The 24,296-nt window shown below is 46.8% G+C and overlaps 1 protein-coding gene across 6 annotated transcripts in view; it reads right to left on the reverse strand.

The window, feature by feature from the left end:
• Positions 1-24,296, reverse strand: part of cux1b (cut-like homeobox 1b) — a 149,024-nt gene that overhangs the window by 91,189 nt on the left and 33,539 nt on the right. For all 6 annotated transcript variants that reach the window (XM_046293672.1, XM_046293671.1, XM_046293670.1 and 3 more), the window contains exon 3: positions 10,264-10,311. In XM_046293672.1, coding sequence (XP_046149628.1) covers positions 10,264-10,311 — 48 coding nt within the window. The remainder of the gene's footprint in view (positions 1-10,263; positions 10,312-24,296) is intronic.

Below are 24,296 nucleotides of genomic sequence, written 5' to 3' on the forward strand. Positions count from 1 at the left end.
CGTGACCATGTCTGTCTGTCTGGCCCTGCCATGTAAAACGTGACCATGTCTGTCTGTCTGGCCCTGCCATGTAAAACGTGACCATGTCTGTCTGTCTGGCCCTGCCATGTAAAACGTGACCATGTCTGTCTGTCTGGCCCTGCCATGTAAAACGTGACCATGTCTGTCTGTCTGTCTGGCCCTGCCATGTAAAACGTGACCATGTCTGTCTGTCTGTCTGGCCCTGCCATGTAAAACGTGACCATGTCTGTCTGTCTGTCTGGCCCTGCCATGTAAAACGTGACCATGTCTGTCTGTCTGTCTGGCCCTGCCATGTAAAACGTGACCATGTCTGTCTGTCTGTCTGGCCCTGCCATGTAAAACGTGACCATGTCTGTCTGTCTGTCTGGCCCTGCCATGTAAAACGTGACCATGTCTGTCTGTCTGTCTGGCCCTGCCATGTAAAACGTGACCATGTCTGTCTGTCTGGCCCTGCCATGTAAAACGTGACCATGTCTGTCTGTCTGTCTGGCCCTGCCATGTAAAACGTGACCATGTCTGTCTGTCTGTCTGGCCCTGCCATGTAAAACGTGACCATGTCTGTCTGTCTGTCTGGCCCTGTCATGTAAAAACGTGACCATGTCTGTCTGTCTGGCCCTGCCATGTAAAAAACGTGACCATGTCTGTCTGTCTGGCCCTGCCATGTAAAACGTGACCATGTCTGTCTGTCTGGCCCTGCCATGTAAAACGTGACCATGTCTGTCTGTCTGTCTGGCCCTGCCATGTAAAACGTGACCATGTCTGTCTGTCTGTCTGGCCCTGCCATGTAAAACGTGACCATGTCTGTCTGTCTGGCCCTGCCATGTAAAACGTGACCATGTCTGTCTGTCTGTCTGGCCCTGCCATGTAAAACGTGACCATGTCTGTCTGTCTGGCCCTGCCATGTAAAACGTGACCATGTCTGTCTGTCTGGCCCTGCCATGTAAAACGTGACCATGTCTGTCTGTCTGGCCCTGCCATGTAAAACGTGACCATGTCTGTCTGTCTGGCCCTGCCATGTAAAACGTGACCATGTCTGTCTGTCTGGCCCTGCCATGTAAAACGTGACCATGTCTGTCTGTCTGTCTGGCCCTGTCATGTAAAACGTGACCATGTCTGTCTGTCTGGCCCTGCCATGTAAAACGTGACCATGTCTGTCTGTCTGGCCCTGCCATGTAAAACGTGACCATGTCTGTCTGTCTGGCCCTGCCATGTAAAACGTGACCATGTCTGTCTGTCTGGCCCTGCCATGTAAAACGTGACCATGTCTGTCTGTCTGGCCCTGCCATGTAAAACGTGACCATGTCTGTCTGTCTGGCCCTACCATGTAAAACGTGACCATGTCTGTCTGTCTGGCCCTGCCATGTAAAACGTGACCACAATGGCCTCAGTTAACAGCTGCCCTCAGCCATGGCCACACACACACACACACACACACACACACACACACACACACACACACACACACACACACACACACACACACACACACACACACACACACACACACACACACACACACACACACACACACACACACACACACACACACCAGGGTTTCCGTTGGCTGGTACATGCAGTATTTAGGCAAAACATTTCAACAAAAGCTGATCAATACAATTCTTCCCAGTCTGAGTATCTCTGGTGGACCACACCAGTCTGAGTATCTCTGGTGGACCACACCAGTCTGAGTATCTCTGGTGGACCACACCAGTCTGTGAGTATCTCTGGTGGACCACACCAGTCTGTGAGTATCTCTGGTGGACCACACCAGTCTGTGTGTATCTCTGGTGGACCACACCAGTCTGTGTGTATCTCTGGTGGACCACACCAGTCTGTGAGTATCTCTGGTGGACCACACCAGTCTGTGAGTATCTCTGGTGGACCACACCAGTCTGTGAGTATGTCTGGTGGACCACACCAGTCTGTGAGTATCTCTGGTGGACCACACCAGTCTGTGTGTATCTCTGGTGGACCACACCAGTCTGTGAGTATCTCTGGTGGACCACACCAGTCTGTGAGTATCCCTGGTGGACCACACCAGTCTGTGAGTATCTCTGGTGGACCACACCAGTCTGTGAGTATCTCTGGTGGACCACACCAGTCTGTGTGCTACATCGTCAAAAGTCAAGGTGTCCGATTACCTTTTCGAATGTACAAATAAACAAACTTAAATATCACATTTACATAGGTATTCAGAACCTTTACTCAGTCCTTTGTTGAAGCACCTTTGCCAGCAATTACAGCCACAATTCTTTTGGGTATGACACTACAAGCTTTGCAGACCTATATTTGGAGAGTTTCTCCCATTCTTCTCTGCAGATCCTCTCAAGCTCTGTTAGGTTGGATAGGGAGCGTCGCTGCACAGATATTTTCAGGTCTCTCCAGAGATGTTCAATCGTGTTCAAGTCCTGTCTCTGGCTGGGCCACTCAAGGACATTGAGGCTTTTTGTGACCAAGCTTAAACTTCCTGACTGATGTCTTGAGATGTTGCTTCAATATATCCACATACTTTTCTTTCTTCATGATGCCATTTATTTTGTGAAGTGCACCAGTCCCTCCTGCAGCAAAGCACCCCCATAACATGATGCTGCCAACCCCGTGCTTCACGGTTGGGATGGTGTTCTTCAGCTTGCAAGCCTCCCCCTTTATCCTCCAAAACATAACGACGGTCATAACGGTCATTATGGCCATTTTTGTTTCATCAGACCAGAAGACATTTCCCCAAAAAGTACGATCTTTGTCCCCATGTGCAGTTGCAAGCCGTAGTCTGGCATTTTTATGGCGGTTTCGAAGCAGTGGCTTCTTCCTTGCTGAGCGGCCTTTCAGATTATGATGATATAAGACTCGTTTTACTGTGGATATAGATACCTTTGTACCGGTTTCCTCCAGCATCTTCACAAGGTCCTTTGCTGTTGTTCTGGGATTGATTTGCACTTTTTGCACCAAAATACATTCATCTCTAGGAGACAAAACGCGTCTCCTTCCTGAGTGGTATGACGGCTGCGCGGTCCCATGGTGTTTATTCTTGTCTGTACAGACGAACGTGGTACCTTCAGGCGTTTGTAAATTGCTCTCAAGGATGGACCAGACTTGTGGAGGTCTACAATTTTTTTCTGAGGTCTTGGCTGATTTCTTTTGATTTCCCCATGATGTCAAGCAAAGAGGCACTGAGTTTGAAGGTAGGCCTTGAAATATATCCACAGGTACACCTCCAATTGACTCAAATTATGTCAATTAGCCTATCAGAAGCTTCTAAAGTAATGACATAATTTTCTGGAATTTTCCAAGCTGTTTAAAGGCACAGTCAACTTAGTGTATGTAAACTTCTGACCCACTGGAATTGTGATACAGTGAATTATAAGTGAAATAATCTGTCTGTAAATAACTGTTGGCAAGATTACTTGTGTTATGCACGAAGTAAATGTCCTATCAGACTTCCCAAAAATATAGTTTGTTAACAAGAAATTTGTGGAGTGGTTGAAAAACGAGTTTTAATGACTCCAACCTAAGTGCATGTAAACTTCCGACTTCAACTGTATAAATAAAATAAAAATGAAATCTCACATTCACATAATTAGTCAGCACCTTTTCGCAGCGATTACATCCTTGAGTCTTCTTGGGTATGACATTACAAGCTTGGCACATCTGTATTTGGGGAGTTTCTCCCATTCTTCTCTGCAGATCCTCTCAAGCTCTGTCAGGTTGGATGAGGAGTGTCGCTGCACAGCTATTTTCAGGTCTCACCATAGATGTTCGATCTGGTTCAAGTCCGGGCTCTGGCTGGGCCACTTAAGGACATTCAGAGACTTGTTCCCGAAGCAACTCCTTCATTGTCTTGGCTTTGTGCTTAGGGTCGTTGTCCTGTTTTAAGGTGAACCTTCACTCCAGTCTGAGGTCCTGAGATCAACAATCTCCCTATACTTTGCCCTGCTCATCTTTCCCTCGATCCTGAGTAGTCTCCCCGCCTCTGAAAAACAACACCACAGCATGATGCTGCCACCACCATGCTTCACCGTAGGGATGGTGCCAGGTTTCCTCCAGACAGGAAACTTCAGTCTATATTGGTTTCATCAGACCAGAGAATCTTGTTTCATCAGGTCTGAGAGTCTTTAGGAGACATTTGGTAAACTCCAAGCGGACTGTCATGTGACTTTTACTGAGGAGTGGCTTCCGTCTAGTCACTATACCGTCTAGCCACTAAGGCCTGATTGGTGGAGTGCTGCAGAGATGGTTGTCCTTCTGGAAGGTTCTCCCATCTCCACAGAGGAACTCTGGAGCTCTGTCAGTAACCATCGGGTTCTTGGTGACCTCCCTGACCAAGGCCCTTTGCCCGGGCGGCCAGCTCTTGGAAGAGTCTCGGTGGTTCCAAACTTCTATTTTTGGTATTTTTTGGTACCCTTCCATTTTTTGGTACCCTTCCCCAGATCTGTGCCTCAACACAATCCGGCTTGTTTTTTGCTCTGATATGCACTGTGGGATCTTATATAGACAGGTGTGTGCCCATCCAAACCATGTCCAATCAAATGAATTTACCACAGGTGGACTCCCAGTCAACATCTCAAGGATGATCAATGGAAACAGAATTAACATGAGCTCAATTTCTAGTCTCATAGCAAAGGGTCTGAAGCAGAGTGGGTTAGGATAATGAAGTCAGGGGGTTAGGATAATGAAGTCAGAGGGTTAGGATAATGAAGTCAGAGGGTTAGGATAATGAAGTCGGGGGGTTAGGATAATGTCAGTTTGATTCTCATCATGACCCAGAGAAATCCACTTTTCAATGACAAATCAAGACAGAGGGAAGTATCAGGTTTGGTTTCAGTTACCAAACATACAATATTGCACAAATCTCCTGTCTTGGTCACAGTACTAGAATACAGGGTTGACCACACACAGTGAAGTAGGAATCCAACGCCACAGACAGGGAAGGTTAATCAACAACACGGCTACAGACCACTGGACAACAGGGTTGACCAGGTCTATAGACCACTGGACAACAGGGTTGACCAGGTCTATAGACCACTGGACAACAGGGTTGACCAAGTCTATAGACCACTGGACAACAGGGTTGACCAAGTCTATAGACCACTGGACAACAGGGTTGACCAGGTCTATAGACCACTGGACAACAGGGTTGACCAAGTCTATAGACCACTGGATAACAGGGTTGACAACAACAGGTCTATAGATCACTGGATAACAGGGTTGACCACAACAGGTCTATAGATCACTGGATAACAGGGTTGACCACAACAGGTCTATAGACCACTGGATAACAGGGTTGACCACAACAGGTCTATAGACCACTGGATAACAGGGTTGACCAGGTCTATAGACCACTGGATAACAGGGTTGACCAGGTCTATAGACCACTGGATAACAGGGTTGACCAGGTCTATAGACCACTGGATAACAGGGTTGACCAGGTCTATAGACCACTGGATAACAGGGTTGACCAGGTCTATAGACCACTGGATAACAGGGTTGACCAGGTCTATAGACCACTGGATAACAGGGTTGACCATGTCTATAGACCACTGGATAACAGGGTTGACAACAACAGGTCTATAGACCACTGGATAACAGGGTTGACAACAACAGGTCTATAGACCACTGGATAACAGGGTTGACAACAACAGGTCTATAGACCACTGGATAACAGGGTTGACAACAACAGGTCTATAGACCACTGGATAACAGGGTTGACCAGGTCTATAGACCACTGGACAACAGGGTTGACCAGGTCTATAGACCACTGGACAACAGGGTTGACCAGGTCTATAGACCACTGGACAACAGGGTTGACCAGGTCTATAGACCACTGGACAACAGGGTTGACCAGATCTGTTGACCAGGTCTATAGACCACTGGATAACAGGGTTGACAACAGGTCTATAGACCACTGGACAACAGGGTTGACCAGGTCTATAGACCACTGGACAACAGGGTTGACCAGGTCTATAGACCACTGGACAACAGGGTTGACCAGGTCTATAGACCACTGGACAACAGGGTTGACCAGGTCTATAGACCACTGGATAACAGGGTTGACCAGGTCTATAGACCACTGGATAACAGGGTTGACCAGATCTGTTGACCAGGTCTATAGACCACTGGATAACAGGGTTGACAACAGGTCTATAGACCACTGGACAACAGGGTTGACCAGGTCTATAGACCACTGGACAACAGGGTTGACCAGGTCTATAGACCACTGGACAACAGGGTTGACCAGGTCTATAGACCACTGGACAGGGTTGGGTTGACCAGGTCTATAGACCACTGGACAACAGGGTTGACCAGGTCTATAGACCACTGGATAACAGGGTTGACCAGATCTGTTGACCAGGTCTATAGACCACTGGATAACAGGGTTGACCAAGTCTATAGACCACTGGATAACAGGGTTGACCAGGTCTATAAATCACTGGACAACAGGGTTGATCAGGTCTATAGATCACTGGACAACAGGGTTGATCAGGTCTGTTGACCAGGTCTATAGACCACTGGATAACAGGGTTGACCAGGTCTGCTGACCAGGTCTATAGACCACTGGATAATAGGGTTGACCACACCAAGTCCAAAACACCCATCACAGGGTTGAAACATGAGGAATTACAACACCATATTAATACCAGTACACATGTCTATGTAGCAGGTTCATTTGACAGGGGAAGGGCACAATGATTAGGCCTAACAATCAGAATACAAGTCGCCAAGGCTGGTGCTCAAACGTGGGTGCGAGCGCTCGGTAAGTACAGTGGAAAATAGCTTACAAGTTGAATAACACCCATACCGCTGCACCACGTCAATACTCACCACCAGACTGTGAAGCCCCTGAAATAACAGCACGTTAAAATAATAACTGGCCGCTGTGCTGAGAAAGAAGAACCACAACCCAATGTTACACTGGAATATTCTCTGGCCTGCAGCAAGGCAGCCTTGGCACGGTGTGTGTGTGTGTGTGTGTGTGTGTGTGTGTGTGTGTGTGTGTGTGTGTGTGTGTGTGTGTGTGTGTGTGTGTGTGTGTGTGTGTGTGTGTGTGTGTGTGTGTGTGTGTGTGTGTGTGTGTGTGTGTGTGTGTGTGTGTGTGTGTGTGTGTGTGTGTGTGTGTGTGTGTGTGTGTGTGTGTGTGTGTGTGTGTGTGTGTGTGTGTGTGTGTGTTTCACCTTTATTTAACCAGGTAGGCAAGTTGAGAACAAGTTCTCATTTACAATTGCGACCTGCCCAAGATAAAGCAAAGCAGTTTGACAGATGCAACGACACAGAGTTACACATGGAGTAAAACAAACATACAGTCAATAATACAGTATAAATGAGGTGAGAAGGGAGGTAAAGGCAAAAAAGGCCATGGTGGCAAAGTAAATACAATATAGCAAGTAAAACGCTGGAATGGTAGTTTTGCAATGGAAGAATGTGCAAAGTAGAAATAAAAATAATGGGGTGCAAAGGAGCAAAATAAATTAATTAATTAAATACAGTTGGGAAAGAGGTAGTTGTTTGGGCTAAATTATAGGTGGGCTATGTACAGGTGCAGTAATCTGTGAGCTGCTCTGACAGTTGGTGCTTAAAGCTCGTGAGGGTGTGTGTGTGTCGGGCTCATGAAGGTGAAAAATCATTGGGTAAAACTAGAATGTCCACTCACTCCATCCCCCATAACACCCAGGTTTTTACAACAGCAACCTCCACACACACCCTTTGGACACCCAAATATGAGAGGTCAAATAGTAGGCATAATTGACTCCAAGGGGAATAACCAAGGAAAGTCTTAGAACACAAAACACACAGAAAGAGAAAACACCTTGATATGGGAAGTATTGATTAACCCATCAATGACAGAGTTCTCACTGGAAACAAAATGAGTAATTTATTAGAAACCTCAAATGAATAGCAACATCACCATAGAAACATGCAACCATGCAGAATGACAGGAATTAAGATTAGTGGGCTGTGATTGGCTGATGCCAGGGTTTTTGTTGTGTCTCTTTTCACAGGAAGCAATTTAAACATGGCCATGGGCACAGAGATAGAGAGAGAGACACACAGAGAGACAGAGAGAGGGACACAGAGAGAGAGACAGAAACACAGAGACAGAGAGAGAGAGAGACAGAAACACAGAGACAGAGACAGAGACAGAGACAGAGAGAGAGAGAGAGAGAGAGAGAGAGAGAGAGAGAGAGAGAGAGAGAGAGAGAGAGAGAGAGAGAGACAGAGAGAGACACAGAGAGAGACACAGAGAGAGACACAGAGAGAGACACAGAGAGAGACACAGAGAGAGACACAGAGAGAGAGACACAGAGAGAGACACAGAGAGAGAGACACAGAGAGAGAGACACAGAGAGAGAGACACAGAGAGAGAGACACAGAGAGAGAGAGAGAGAGAGAGAGAGAGAGACACAGAGAGAGAGACAGAGAGAGAGACAGAGAGAGAGACACAGAGAGAGAGACACAGAGAGAGAGACAGAGAGAGAGAGAGAGAGAGAGACAGAGAGACAGAGAGAGAGAGAGACAGAGAGAGAGAGAGACAGAGAGACAGAGAGACAGAGAGACACAGAGACACAGAGACACAGAGACACAGAGACACAGAGACACAGAGACACAGAGACACAGAGACAGAGAGAGACAGAGAGACAGAGAGACAGAGAGACAGAGAGACAGAGAGACAGAGAGACAGAGAGACAGAGAGACAGAGAGACAGAGAGACAGAGAGACAGAGAGACAGAGAGACAGAGAGACAGAGAGACAGAGAGACAGAGAGACAGAGAGACAGTTACACCAGCCTCATCTCGGGAGTTGATAGGCTTGAAGTCATAAACAGCTCAATGCTTGAAGCACAGCGAAGAGCTGCTGGCAAAACGCACAAAAGTGCTGTTTGAATGAATGCTTACGAGCCTGCTGCTGCCTACCACCGCTCAGTCAGACTGCTCTATCAAATCATAGACTTAATTATAACATAACACACAGAAATACGAACCTTCGGTCATGAATATGTTCAAATCCGGAAACTATCATCTCGAAAACAAAACGTTTATTCTTTCAGTAAAATACAGAACCGTTCCGTATTTTATCTATCAGGTGGCAACCCGAAGTCTAAATATTCCTGTTACATTGCACAAACTTCAATGTTATGTCATAACTACGCAAACTTCTGGCAAATGAGTTCGCAACGAGCCAGGCAGCCCAAACTGTTGCATATTCCCTGACTCTGCGTGCAATGAATGCAAGAGAAGTGACACAATTTCACCTGGTTAATATTGCCTGCTAACCTGGATTTATTTTAGCTAAATATGCAGGTTTAAAAATATATACTTCTGTGTATTGATTTTAAGAAAGTCATTTATGTTTATGGTTAGGTAGTCGTGCAACGATTGTGCTATTTTTGCAAATGCGCTTTTGTTAAATCATCCCGTTTGGCGAAGTTGACTGTCTTTCTTAGGAAGAAATAGTCTTCACACAGTTCGCAACGAGCCAGGTGGCCCAAACTGCTGCATATACCCAGACTCTGTTGCAAGAACAGTGACACAATATCACTAGTTAAAATAAATTAATGTTATCAGGCAATATTAACTAAATATGCAGGTTTAAAAATATATACTTGTGTATTGATTTTAATAAAGGCATTGATGTTTATGGTTAGGTACACGTACACAGTACATCAGCAATACATCTATGTCCACTGTACTGCAATACAAGATACAATACTGCAATACAAGAACTCACACATTTAGTACATTTGCAATGTACATTTATGTACTGCAATACAAGATGCTACTCACACAGTACATTTTTATTTTATTTTTAACTTTTTTTAACTAGGCAAGTCAGTTAAGAACAAATTCTTATTTTCAATGACGGCCTGGGAACAGTGGGTTAACTGCCTGTTCAGGGGCAGAACGACAGATTTTCACCTTGTCAGCTCGGGGGTTTGAACTTGCAACCTTCCGGTTACTAGTCCAACGCTCTAAACACTAGGCTACCCTGCCGCCACAATACAAGATGCTACTCACACAGTACATCTATGTACTGCAATACAAGATGCTACTCACACAGTACATCTATGTACTGCAATACAAGATGCTACTCACACAGTCCATCTATGTACTGCAATACAAGATGCAACTCACACAGTACATTTATGTACTGCAATACAAGATGCTACTCACACAGTCCATATATGTACTGCAATACAGTATGTATACATATATATATACATGTATGTATTACAAGAAGAGACAGAAGTCTTACCTCCCCCTGGAAACTCTTGAGCAGGGGAGCCACCTGTTTTCTTACATCCTGAAAGACATAGAAGAAACCTTTTAGAATGGATCGTATCCCAGAGTCACGGAGTACACTGATAAACACACAGTACTAATCCATACTGTTCACATCATATAGCTTAACCCACACTTGGCATGAGCCTGTTTGACCACATCAACCCGGTCCATAGCACATTTTTCACATTGAAAGCAACCTCTCCCCCCCACAGTCCCATTGCATGACATTAGAGCATGAGTCAGTGATTTCTGATTAGATACCTAGTGAAGTGTGTATCTCCGAGAACATGCAAATTCACACAATGTCAGTTAGCTAGACTAAAGCCCTGTAGAGATGCAGTGGAGCATGCATTACACCACAGTACACGACACCACAGTACACGACACCACAGTACACGACACCACAGTACCACAGTACACGACACCACAGTACCACAGCACACGACACCACACGACACCACAGCACACAACACGACACCACACTACACCACAGCACACAACAGTACACCACAGTACACTACAGCACAGTACACCACAGCACAGCACACTACACCACAGTACACCACAGTACACGACAGCACAGTACACCACAGCACAGCACACTACACCACAGTACACGACACCACAGCACACTACACCACAGTACACTACAGTACACTACAGCACACTACACCACACCACAGTACACGACACCACAGTACACCACACCACAGCACACTACACCACAGCACACCACAGCACAGTACACTACACCACACTACACCACAGCACACTACACCACAGCACACTACACCACAGCACACTACACCACAGCACACCACAGCACAGTACACCACAGTAGACACACCACACTACACCACACCACAGTACACTACACCACAGCACACTACACCACACTACACCACAGCACACTACACCACAGCACACTACAATACACTACACCACAGCACACTGCAGCACACCACAATACACTACACCACACCAGACTACAGTACACTACAATACACCACAGCACACTACACCACAGCACACCACAATACACTACACCACACCACACCACAGTACACTACACCACAGCACACTACACCACAGCACACTACAATACACTACACCACACCAGACTACAGTACACCACAGCACACTAAACTACACTACAGTACAGTACACTGCAATACACCACAGCACACTAAACTACAGTACAGTACACTACAGCACACTAAACTACACTACAGTACAGCACAATAAACTATCCTGTACAGATGGCTCTACCTGTAAGGCTCCTGGCTAAAGATAGATACACTTTAGATCAGGAACACATGATGATACTAACTACCACAGTGGTGTGTGTGTGTGTGTGTGTGTGTGTGTGTGTGTGTGTGTGTGTGTGTGTGTGTGTGTGTGTGTGTGTGTGTGTGTGTGTGTGTGTGTGTGTGTGTGTGTGTGTGTGTGTGTGTGTGTGTGTGTGTGTGTGTGTGTGTACACTTATTTGACTGCCCCTGATTAGGTCAGGGCCTACAATCTTATTCATTGATGATCTAAAAGTCAAAACGGATTCTAGATCAGCAATTCAACTTGGAGATGTTTTGTGGGTAACGGGCCCTAGATAGTCACCCCTGTCCTGCTTCCCCCAGCCACACCTCCAGTTCTGTGAAGGACTCTGAGCAGCTTGAGTTTCCACTAAATGTCATGTTTTGTCATTTATTATCTTGTCTTGTCCCTGTGCTTCCCATTCTATTCGTTTCCCTCTGCTGGTCTTATTAGGTTCTTTCCCTCTTTCTATCCCTCTCTCTCCCCCTCCCTCTCTCACTCTCTCGCTCTCTCTTCTCTCTATCGTTCCGTTCCTGCTCCCAGCTGTTCCTATTCCCCTAATCATCATTTAGTCTTCCCACACCTGTTCCCAATCCTTTTCCCTGATTAGAGTCCCTATTTCACTCCTTGTTTCCCGTACCTGCCCTGTCGGATCCTCATTTATAATTCACCGTGCTGTGTCTATGTTTTGCCCTGTCGTGTCGTGTTTCCCTCAGATGCTGCGTGGTGAGCAGGTGTCTGAGTCTGCTAGGTTCAAGTGCCTTCCCGAGGCAACCTGCAGTTCTCGATCAAGTCTCCAGTCCGTTCTCGTCTTTACGTGTAGTATTATGCTTTTTGTTTTGTAAAGTTTATTCTGGATTAAATACTCTGTTTTCGCCAAGTCGCTTTTGGGTCCTCATTCACCTGCATGACAGAAGGATCCGACCAAGGAATGGACCCAGCGACTACAGACGCTCGTAACACTGCCGTCGAGATCCAAGGAGCCATGCTCGGCAGACACGAGCAGGAATTGTCTGCTGCTCGCCATGCCGTGGAGAGCCTGGCCGCTCAGGTTTCCGACCTCTCTGGACAGTTCCAGAGTCTTCGTCTCGTGCCACCTGTTACTTCCTGGCCTGCCGAGCCTCCAGAACCTAGGGTTAATAACCCACCTTGCTACTCCGGGCAGCCCACTGAGTGCCGCTCCTTTCTCACCCAGTGTGAGATTGTGTTCTCTCTCCAACCCAACACATACTCTAGAGAGAGAGCTCGGGTTGCATTTCACTCCTTACTGGCCGGGCCCGAGAGTGGGGCACAGCTATCTGGGAGGCAAGGGCTGATTGTTCTAACAATTACCAGAACTTTAAAGAGGAGATGATTCGGGTTTTTGACCGTTCAGTTTTTGGTGGGGAGGCTTCTAGGGTCCTGGCTTCCCTATGCCAAGGTGATCGATCCATAACGGATTACTCTATAGAGTTTCGTACTCTTGCTGCCTCTAGTGACTGGAACGAGCCGGCGCTGCTCGCTCGTTTTCTGGAGGGACTCCACACAGTGGTCAAAGATGAGATTCTCTCTCGGGAGGTTCCTTCCAGTGTGGACTCTGATTGCTCTCGCCATCCGCATAGAACGACGGGTAGATCTTCGTCACCAGGCTCGTGGAAGAGAGCTCGCATCAACGGTGTTTCCCTGCTCCGCATCGCAACCATCTCCCTCCTCTGGCTCTGAGACTGAGCCCATGCAGCTGGGAGGGATTCGCATCTCGACTAAGGAGAGGGAACGGAGGATCACCAACCGCCTGTGCCTCTATTGCGGATTTGATGGACATTTTGTTAATTCATGTCCAGTAAGAGGCCAGAGCCCATCAGTAAGCGGAGGGCTACTGGTGAGCGCTACTACTCAGGTCTCTTCATCTAGATCTTGTACTACTATGTCGGTCCATCTACGCTGGACCGGTTCGGGTGCTACATGCAGTGCCTTGATTGACTCTGGGGCTGAGGGTTGTTTCATGGACGAAGCATGGGTTCGGAAACATAACATTCCTTTCAGACAGTTAGACAAGCCTACGCCCATGTTTGCCTTAGATGGTAGTCATCTTCCCAGTATCAGATTTGAGACACTACCTTTAACTCTCACAGTATCTGGTAACCACAGTGAGACTATTTCTTTTTTGATTTTTCGTTCACCTTTCACACCTGTTGTTTTGGGTCATCCCTGGCTAGTATGTCATAATCCTTCTATTAATTGGTCTTGTAATTCTATCCTATCCTGGAACGTATCTTGTCATGTGAAGTGCTTAAGGTCTGCCATCCCTCCCATTTCTTCTGTCCCCACTTCTCAGGAGGAACCTGGCGATTTGACAGGAGTGCCGGAGGAATATCATGATCTGCGCACGGTCTTCAGTCGGTCCCGAGCCAACTCCCTTCCTCCTCACCGGTCGTATGATTGTAGTATTGATCTCCTTCCGGGGACCCCTCCTCCTCGGGGTAGACTATACTCTCTGTCGGCTCCCGAACGTAAGGCTCTCGAGGATTATTTATCTGTGTCTCTTGACGCCGGTACCATAGTGCCTTCTTCCTCTCCGGCCGGGGCGGGGTTCTTTTTGTTAAGAAGAAGGACGGTACTCTGCGCCCCTGCGTGGATTATCGAGGGCTGAATGACATAACGGTTAAGAATCGTTATCCGCTTCCCCTTATGTCATCAGCCTTCGAGATTCTGCAGGGAGCCAGGTGCTTTACTAAGTTGGACCTTCGTAACGCTTACCATCTCGTGCGCATCAGAGAGGGGGACGAGTGGAAAACGGCGTTTAACACTCCGTTAGGGCATTTTGAGTACCGGGTTCTGCCGTTTGGTCTCGCCAATGCGCCAGCTGTTTTTCAGGCATTAGTTAATGATGTTCTGAGAGACATGCTGAACATCTTTGTTTTTGTCTATCTTGACGATATCCTGATTTTTTCACCGTCACTCGAGATTCATGTTCAGCACGTTCGACGTGTTCTACAGCGCCTTTTAGAGAATTGTCTCTACGTAAAGGCTGAGAAGTGCTCTTTTCATGTCTCCTCCGTTACTTTTCTCGGTTCCGTTATTTCCGCTGAAGGCATTCAGATGGATTCCGCTAAGGTCCAAGCTGTCAGTGATTGGCCCGTTCCAAGGTCACGTGTCGAGTTGCAGCGCTTTTTAGGTTTCGCTAATTTCTATCGGCGTTTCATTCGTAATTTCGGTCAAGTTGCTGCCCCTCTCACAGCTCTTACTTCTGTCAAGACGTGTTTTAAGTGGTCCGGTTCCGCCCAGGGAGCTTTTGATCTTCTAAAAGAACGTTTTACGTCCGCTCCTATCCTCGTTACTCCTGACGTCACTAGACAATTCATTGTCGAGGTTGACGCTTCAGAGGTAGGCGTGGGAGCCATTCTATCCCAGCGCTTCCAGTCTGACGATAAGGTTCATCCTTGCGCTTATTTTTCTCATCGCCTGTCGCCATCTGAGCGCAACTATGATGTGGGTAACCGTGAACTGCTCGCCATCCGCTTAGCCCTAGGCGAATGGCGACAGTGGTTGGAGGGGGCGACCGTTCCTTTTGTCGTTTGGACAGACCATAAGAACCTTGAGTACATCCGTTCTGCCAAACGACTTAATGCCCGTCAAGCTCGTTGGGCGTTGTTTTTCGCTCGTTTCGAGTTTGTGATTTCTTACCGTCCGGGTAGCAAGAACACCAAGCCTGATGCCTTATCCCGTCTGTTTAGTTCTTCTGTGGCATCTACTGATCCCGAGGGGATTCTTCCTTATGGGCGTGTTGTCGGGTTGACAGTCTGGGGAATTGAAAGACAGGTTAAGCAAGCACTCACGCACACTGCGTCGCCGCGCGCTTGTCCTAGTAACCTCCTTTTCGTTCCTGTTTCCACTCGTCTGGCTGTTCTTCAGTGGGCTCACTCTGCCAAGTTAGCTGGTCATCCCGGTGTTCGAGGCACTCTTGCGTCTATTCGCCAGCGTTTTTGGTGGCCGACTCAGGAGCGTGACACGCGCCGTTTCGTGGCTGCTTGTTCGGACTGCGCGCAGACTAAGTCGGGTAACTCTCCTCCTGCCGGTCGTCTCAGACCGCTCCCCATTCCTTCTCGACCATGGTCTCACATCGCCCTAGACTTCATTACCGGTCTGCCTTTGTCTGCGGGGAAGACTGTGATTCTTACGGTTGTCGATAGGTTCTCTAAGGCGGCACATTTCATTCCCCTCGCTAAACTTCCTTCCGCTAAGGAGACGGCACAAATCATTATCGAGAATGTGTTCAGAATTCATGGCCTCCCGTTAGACGCCGTTTCAGACAGAGGCCCGCAATTCACGTCACAGTTTTGGAGGGAGTTCTGTCGTTTGATTGGTGCGTCCGTCAGTCTCTCTTCCGGGTTTCATCCCCAGTCTAACGGTCAAGCAGAGAGGGCCAATCAGACGATTGGTCGCATACTACGCAGCCTTTCTTTCAGAAACCCTGCGTCTTGGGCAGAACAGCTCCCTGGGCAGAATACGCTCACAACTCGCTTCCTTCGTCTGCTACCGGGTTATCTCCGTTTCAGAGTAGTCTGGGTTATCAGCCTCCTCTATTCTCTTCCCAGCTTGCAGAGTCCAGCGTTCCCTCCGCTCAAGCGTTTGTCCAACGTTGTGAGCGCACCTGGAGGAGGGTGAGGTCTGCACTTTGCCGCTACAGGGCACAGACTGTGAGAGCCGCCAATAAACGCAGGATTAAGAGTCCTAGGTATTGTTGCGGCCAGAGAGTGTGGCTTTCCACTCGCAACCTTCCTCTTACGACAGCTTCTCGTAAGTTGACTCCGCGGTTCATTGGTCCGTTCCGTGTCTCCCAGGTCGTCAATCCTGTCGCTGTGCGACTGCTTCTTCCGCGACATCTTCGTCGCGTCCATCCTGTCTTCCATGTCTCCTGTGTTAAGCCCTTTCTTCGCACCCCGTTCGTCTTCCCTCCCCCCCTCCCGTCCTTGTCGAGAGCGCACCTATTTACAAGGTACATAAGATCATGGACATGCGTTCTCGGGACGGGGTCACCAATACTTAGTGGATTGGGAGGGTTACGGTCCTGAGGAGAGGAGTTGGGTTCCGTCTCGGGACGTGCTGGACCGTTCACTCATTGATGATTTCCTCCGTTGCCGCCAGGATTCCTCCTCGAGTGCGCCAGGAGGCGCTCGGTGAGTGGGGGTACTGTCATGTTTTGTCATTTATTATCTTGTCTTGTCCCTGTGCTTCCCATTCTATTCGTTTCCCTCTGCTGGTCTTATTAGGTTCTTTCCCTCTTTCTATCCCTCTCTCTCCCCCTCCCTCTCTCACTCTCTCGCTCTCTCTTCTCTCTATCGTTCCGTTCCTGCTCCCAGCTGTTCCTATTCCCCTAATCATCATTTAGTCTTCCCACACCTGTTCCCGATCCTTTTCCCTGATTAGAGTCCCTATTTCACTCCTTGTTTCCCGTACCTGCCCTGTCGGATCCTCATTTATAATTCACCGTGCTGTGTCTATGTTTTGCCCTGTCGTGTCGTGTTTCCCTCAGATGCTGCGTGGTGAGCAGGTGTCTGAGTCTGCTAGGTTCAAGTGCCTTCCCGAGGCAACCTGCAGTTCTCGATCAAGTCTCCAGTCCGTTCTCGTCTTTACGTGTAGTATTATGCTTTTTGTTTTGTAAAGTTTATTCTGGATTAAATACTCTGTTTTCGCCAAGTCGCTTTTGGGTCCTCATTCACCTGCATGACACTAAACCCATTTTCTTTAAAAATGTTTTCTTTAAAATCAGCCCGTTTCTAATTTGTCTGAACAGACCAATTAGTTATTTACAACTAGCAGGAAGCATGTTGTAGGTTTACTCAACCTCCCTACCACTGAGGAAGTACAGCTCCCGCTCAGCCCAGTCAAAACTGTTCGCTGCTCTGGCCCCCCAATGGTGGAACAAACTCCCTCACGACGCCAGGACAGCGGAGTCAATTACCACCTTCCGGAGACACCTGAAACCCCACCTCTTTAAGGAATACCTAGGATAGGATAAGTAATCCCTCTCACCCCCCCCCCTTTAAGATTTAGATGCACTATTGTTAAGTGACTGTCCCACTCGATGTCATAAGGTGAATGCAATTTGTAAGTCGCTCTGGATAAGAGCGTCTGCTAAATGACTTAAATGTAATGTAAATGTTAAATGAAAGACCTCATGTGCATCACTATAGACTGTTTATCATGCACGTGTGCATCACTATAGACTGTTTATCATGCACGTGTGTGTATATGCCAGAGCCTCCGTGTTCAACAGCTCCTCCGTCAACAGGGCCGACACAGTAAGATGGACGGCTGGGATATGCATCCCGCCTCCCTTAGTCGTCTGGAATATCCCCTCGCTGGTCAGTCTGGTTATCCGTCGGTCTCTTTGGCTGGGAGGACGACGAAGTGGTCCCTACCGACACTCATCGAAGGTCCGTTTTAAGTCTTTCTACCCTGTAGTCAAGGTTAGGATTTTTGGAGAGGGTTAACTGCTTCCTGGAGCGTCTCGGCTCACTCCCTTAAAATAAGTATATTCAATATCAGCCACAGAACACTACAACTGGGCCATGGATACGACGTCATCATTGCTTCGACTGCATTGTGGCATTATGGTGTCAGGCTCTCAGTAAAAGACGAAGACGAAAACTCGAATGTATTATTCACACATTAGATGAATTATAACACACTGCATCCTGTCTTCCTGAATCAACATTACCAGTAACACTCAGTCCATGAAGAGTACAGCTCAGTAAAGTACTGAGGTGGTCTCCTGATGGCTGAATAATGAAGCAGACAGACTCATCTGGACGATATCCAACCTGGTCTGATGTGGGCGAGTCCAACCTGGTCTGATGTGGACGAGTCCAACCTGGTCTGATGTGGACAAGTCCAACCTGGTCTGATGTGGACAAGTCCAACCTGGTCTGATGTGGACAAGTCCAACCTGGTCTGATGTGGACAAGTCCAACCTGGTCTGATGTGGACGATATCCAACCTGGTCTGATGTGGACGATATCCAACCTGGTCTGATGTGGACGATATCCAACCTGGTCTGATGTGGACGATATCCAACCTGGTCTGATGTGGACAAGTCCAACCTGGTCTGATGTGGACAAGTCCAACCTGGTCCGATGTGGACAAGTCCAACCTGGTCCGATGTGGACAAGTCCAACCTGGTCCGATGTGGACGAGTCCAACCTGGTCTGATGTGGACGAGTCCAACCTGGTCTGATGTGGACGAGTCCAACCTGGTCTGATGTGGACGAGTCCAACCTGGTCTGATGTGGACGAGTCCAACCTGGTCTGATGTGGACGAGTCCAACCTGGTCTGATGTGGACGAGTCCAACCTGGTCTGATGTGGACGAGTCCAACCTGGTCTGATGTGGACGAGTCCAACCTGGTCTGATGTGGACGAGTCCAACCTGGTCTGATGTGGACGAGTCTAATTTAGTCTGAAGTCATCTGATCTCTAGGCTCTTTAGGCTGGCTATTCAAAGCTGGTCCATGGTAGGATCCTTTGTAGCTCAAGTTGGCTGGATGTCCTTGGACCATTCTTGATACCAGTGGCAGTCGGTACCATTTAAGATGAGGGAGGATGATTTCAAAACAAAAATATATATATATATATATATATTATGAGCATGGCCTATATTACAAAATATTGGATGACTGTCATTCATATTCCTTTTACCCAGCTCAATGTAACATCGATAGGTTTAGGCAACTACATGATACTTGATTGTTTCTTGTACCCATCACGAGGTTGCTACAACCTACAGTGGCCTATGAATGAAAGTTTGCAACGTAGGTGCACAGTTCGAGAGAACCACACAGTACAGTGTACAGTCAGAAAGCAGTATAGCAGTTACACTGACGGGCCCAGTGGCAATGAATTAATAAGACCAATAGCTTACCTTGACTTGGAAGAGTTCCAGTGTTGGGTATCCATAGCCAGCTAGCTAACATAACATCCCTCTCTGTTGGGTAGCCATAGCCAGCTAGCTAACACAACATCCCTCTCTGTTGGGTAGCCATAGCCAGCTAGCTAACACAACATCCCTCTCTGTTGGGTAGCCATAGCCAGCTAGCTAACACAACATCCCTCTCTGTTGGGTAGCCATAGCCAGCTAGCTAACATAACATCCCTCTCTGTTGGGTAGCCATAGCCAGCTAGCTAACACAACATCCCTCTCTGTTGGGTAGCCATAGCCAGCTAGCTAACACAACATCCCTCTCTGTTGGGTAGCCATAGCCAGCTAGCTAACACAACATCCCTCTCTGTTGGGTAGCCATAGCCAGCTAGCTAACATATCATCCCCCTCTGTTGGATAGCCATAGCCAGCTAGCTAACACAACATCCCTCTCTGTTGGGTAGCCATAGCCAGCTAGCTAACACAACATCCCTCTCTGTTGGGTAGCCATAGCCAGCTAGCTAACATATCATCCATCTCTGTTGGGTAGCCATAGCCAGCTAGCTAACATATCATCCCTCTCTGTTGGGTAGCCATAGCCAGCTAGCTAACACAACATCTCTCTCTGTTGGGTAGCCATAGCCAGCTAGCTAACACAACATCCCTCTCTGTTGGGTAGCCATAGCCAGCTAGCTAACATATCATCCATCTCTGTTGGGTAGCCATAGCCAGCTAGCTAACATATCATCCCTCTCTGTTGGGTAGCCATAGCCAGCTAGCTAACATAACATCCCCCTCTGTTGGGTAGCCATAGCCAGCTAGCTAACACAACATCCCTCTCTGTTGGGTGCCATAGCCAGCTCACTAACATAACATCCCCCTCTGTTTTAGCCGGGTGTTGAAGTAGGCCAAATTATTTAGTTGCATTCACTAGCTAAGTGAATGTGAAATTTAAAAAAAAAACGAATAGAGCACTCTCTCTCTCTTCTCCTTCAAAACTGTTCAACAAATGTCTTTCTCTCTTTGAGTCAACCACTCACCTCATGTTATGCCCTGCAGTGCTAGCTAGCTGTAGCTGATGCTTTCAGTACTAGATTCATTCTCTGATCCTTTGATTGGGTGGACTACATGTCAGTTCATGCGGCAAGAGATGTGATAGGTTGGAGGACGTCCTCCAGAAGTTGTCATATTTACTGTATAAGTCTATGAAAGGGGGTGAGAACCATGAACCTTCTAGGTTTTGTATTGAAGTCAATGTACCCAGAGGAGGACAGAAACTAGCTGTCCTCAGGCTACACCATGGTGCTATTAAAGCTACTATAGACCTTCATTACAAAACAGTGTGTTTTAATCAACTATTTTGTGACATGTGAATATATTTAGTTTTTATCTAAAAATTATGACTTTAATGTTTCACAATTTTTATGAAATTCACTGAAATTCACTGAGGATGGTCCTCCTCATACACACGGGAAACTGTTGAGCGTGAAACACTCAGCAGCATTGCAGTTCTTGACACTCACACCAGTGCGCCTGTCACTTCCTACCCTACCCCGTTCAAAAGGCACTTAAATATTTTGTCTTGCCCATTCACCCTCTGAACAGCACAATCCATGTGTAATTGTGTCAAGGCTTAAAAATCCTTCTTTAACTTGTCTCCTACCCTTCATCTACACTAATTGAAGTGGATTTAACAACTGACATCAATAAGAGATCATAGATCTCACCTGGATTCACCTGGTCAGTCTATGTCATGGAAAGAGCAGGTGGTTCTAATGTTTTGTATCACTGGGATATTTGTAAGCCTGGCTGGTGTTCCGTATTTTACTATATACCAGTATTGATACAAGGACCGGTTTGGGTTTTTACTTTACCTTCTATAACGGTATTTGAATGTTTAGTTTGTTAATTAAAATGTGATACGCTGTGTATAACATCCGTTTTATAGTTCACATCCCCCACTTGAGTCATCCCTCTCGCTCTCCCCACGCCGCTTTCCACACAGACTCAAGGAGTGCATTTGTTGTTACTCCACCAGGAGATGCTTGCCTTCAGTCTGCATGGTCAGCACATGAAACAATGTTGTTTTCACTTTGCTTCTTAATGTAAATCCACAAGTGTTCTACAATTTCACTATTAGTTTGTTTCTTACATCTGCAAACAGATACTTTGCTAAATCCTGTTAGACGCTAATGCTAATTACTAAGTTAGCACATTTTGTACTGAATCAGATCAAGCGTAGCTAGCTAGCTACACAGCCTGATACCAGTGATGGTGGAGGTCTAAATCAGCAGGTTGTTTGTACAACGGTATCTTCTAAATCAAAGAGGAACAGGCAGAGACTGAATTTGTTGGCTACATGTTGAAACATGCCAAAGATTATAGGCTCTCCTAGGAAACACTGACCAACACTTTGGTTCCTACCCTGCCACAATAACTCCTCCCTGGCATTTTCATTTGTTGTCATGTCAAACACTGTATTCAAAGTGCCCACTACTATATTCTAACTATGGAATTAGAATAAACATTCTATTTCCGTGATTCCAAACGTTCACCCAAGTGTTTTGCTTTAAATCACAAGTCAAATTGGTATTACAACAGTTTGTTAAAAATAAGGCCTAAATTGTTTAACAGCCATACATGGCAGTGTGGAATTATCTCAACTGAGTGCAAGAAATTGCAGGAAATGATTTTGGTTGAATATAAAACAAATAAGAATGAAGTAAGACCCATTGAAATCACTTGCCACCCCATGGTCACGTACTGCTCATAAAGCTAATTTTGAACATGTATTATTCAAAAACATAAAATAGCATCAATATTGAAAAATACCGTGATACTATATTATGGCCATATTACCCAGCCCTAGTTATTTGAGAGGACTTCAGAGCCCCCTCATCTCCTCTCTGGGAGGATCGTGTCACTTTCCTACCAGGGTCAGATTCCTCTCCCTTCCTCCGGCCCCCACCGCCTACGTACCACAGACCACACAGATGCCCAAAGAACACGGGCTTGTTACTGTGATGAATACATGCGTGCGCGTGTCTGTCTGACTGTCTCCCTGCGTTTTTATGCTTGTAGCTATTGTGTGGTCCCCCTGTCTATTTCTGACCTGAATCAGTGTGTCCTGGGTGTTCCTGTGCTCCTTTGTTCTGTGTGTGTGTGTGTGTGTGTGTGTGTGTGTGTGTGTGTGTGTGTGTGTGTGTGTGTGTGTGTGTGTGTGTGTGTGTGTGTGTGTGTGTGTGTGTGTGTGTGTGTGTGTGTGTGTGTGTGTGTGTGTGTGTGTGTGTGTGTGTGTGTGTGTGTGTGTGTGACATAAGTTAATAGGAAGGAGGGGACATGAGGTGGGAGGGAGGGGGGGGGGGTAAAGAGACACCGGTCTCTCCAATCCTCACAGACACAGCCCCATCCTATCCTGGCCTATAGAAATATATAGTCCTACATCATTCTCGTCATTATAAATTCTTCATTAGTGTGACACTCCCAATAACAACAACCATCCTTTGTTTCCAGTCTGTGTTTGATCAGTTACGTTGCCTTGGAAACACACACACACAGAGACAATTCCCAGGGGCGTCGCCGAGAGAAACGAGACTAACATAATTCCCTCATGATTCCACACAGCAGGACTGTCACATAAACACATTCAACATGGAAACAAATAGGTCATAGGTCATAGAATCCAGACGACTGAGGGAACTTTCTGTTCGGTCTCTTCCCCTCGTTTGGAAAAAGGAAGCACTATTTTGGGAACTTTTGCAAGTCTATATTTTCCCCCGTCGCCCACGGCAATATTCACATTAAAAGCATGTCCAACGGGGCGATGTTGAAAGCAGCAAGAGAACAAAGAAGCAACTGATGAGTATCGTTTTAGCAACATTAAAGGCTATTTAAAAATACACCCCACAACCATTTTCACATTTTTTATAGCCACTGCACTAAATAAAACCTAATAAAAAACATGTCTACTCCAGGAATAGTGTGCCAATCAGAGCTACAGGGGGCCTATATGCAAATAAGCCATTTGTCACACGGGCCACCCATCATTCACTTTGAGTACCTAGGATAGGATAAGTAATCCTTCTCACCCCCCCCTTTAAGATTTAGATGCACTATTGTAAAGTGACTGTTCCACTGGATGTCATAAGGTGAATGCACCAATTTGTAAGTCGCTCTGGATAAGAGCGTCTGCTAAATGACTTAAATGTAATGTTGAACTGGACTGTGTTTACAGGCAGTAGGGCCTGCCATCATTCACTTTGAACTGGACTGTGTTTACAATTAATTTAGGATTTTAATGAGAAAGTGCTTGATGTGAAGTTAAACAAAGACAAAAACAGAAGGAGTTTGGATGGGCGATGAGCATTCTAACCCTTCCATCCATATAGGAATTAAATGACTCGGCAACTACATAAGTTGAACGAATTGTGCTGAGAGAAATTTGATTCTAAAATAAGCCAGAACATAGTGCTCTGTGTCAGTGATCAGCCTAGCTGTATGAGAACATAGTGCTCTGTGTCAGTGGTCAGTGATCAGCCTAGCTGTATGAGAACATAGTGCTCTGTGTCAGTGACCAGCCTAGCTGTATGAGAACATAGTGCTCTGTGTCAGTGGTCAGTGACCAGCCTAGCTGTATGAGAACATAGTGCTCTGTGTCAGTGGTCAGTGGTCAGCCTAGCTGTATGAGAACATAGTGCTCTGTGTCAGTGGTCAGTGGTCAGCCTAGCTGTATGAGAACATAGTGCTCTGTGTCAGTGGTCAGTGGTCAGCCTAGCTGTATGAGAACATAGTGCTCTGTGT

Source organism: Oncorhynchus gorbuscha, linkage group LG13, assembly GCF_021184085.1.
Source record: "Oncorhynchus gorbuscha isolate QuinsamMale2020 ecotype Even-year linkage group LG13, OgorEven_v1.0, whole genome shotgun sequence".
Classification (NCBI taxonomy): Eukaryota; Metazoa; Chordata; class Actinopteri; order Salmoniformes; family Salmonidae; genus Oncorhynchus; species Oncorhynchus gorbuscha.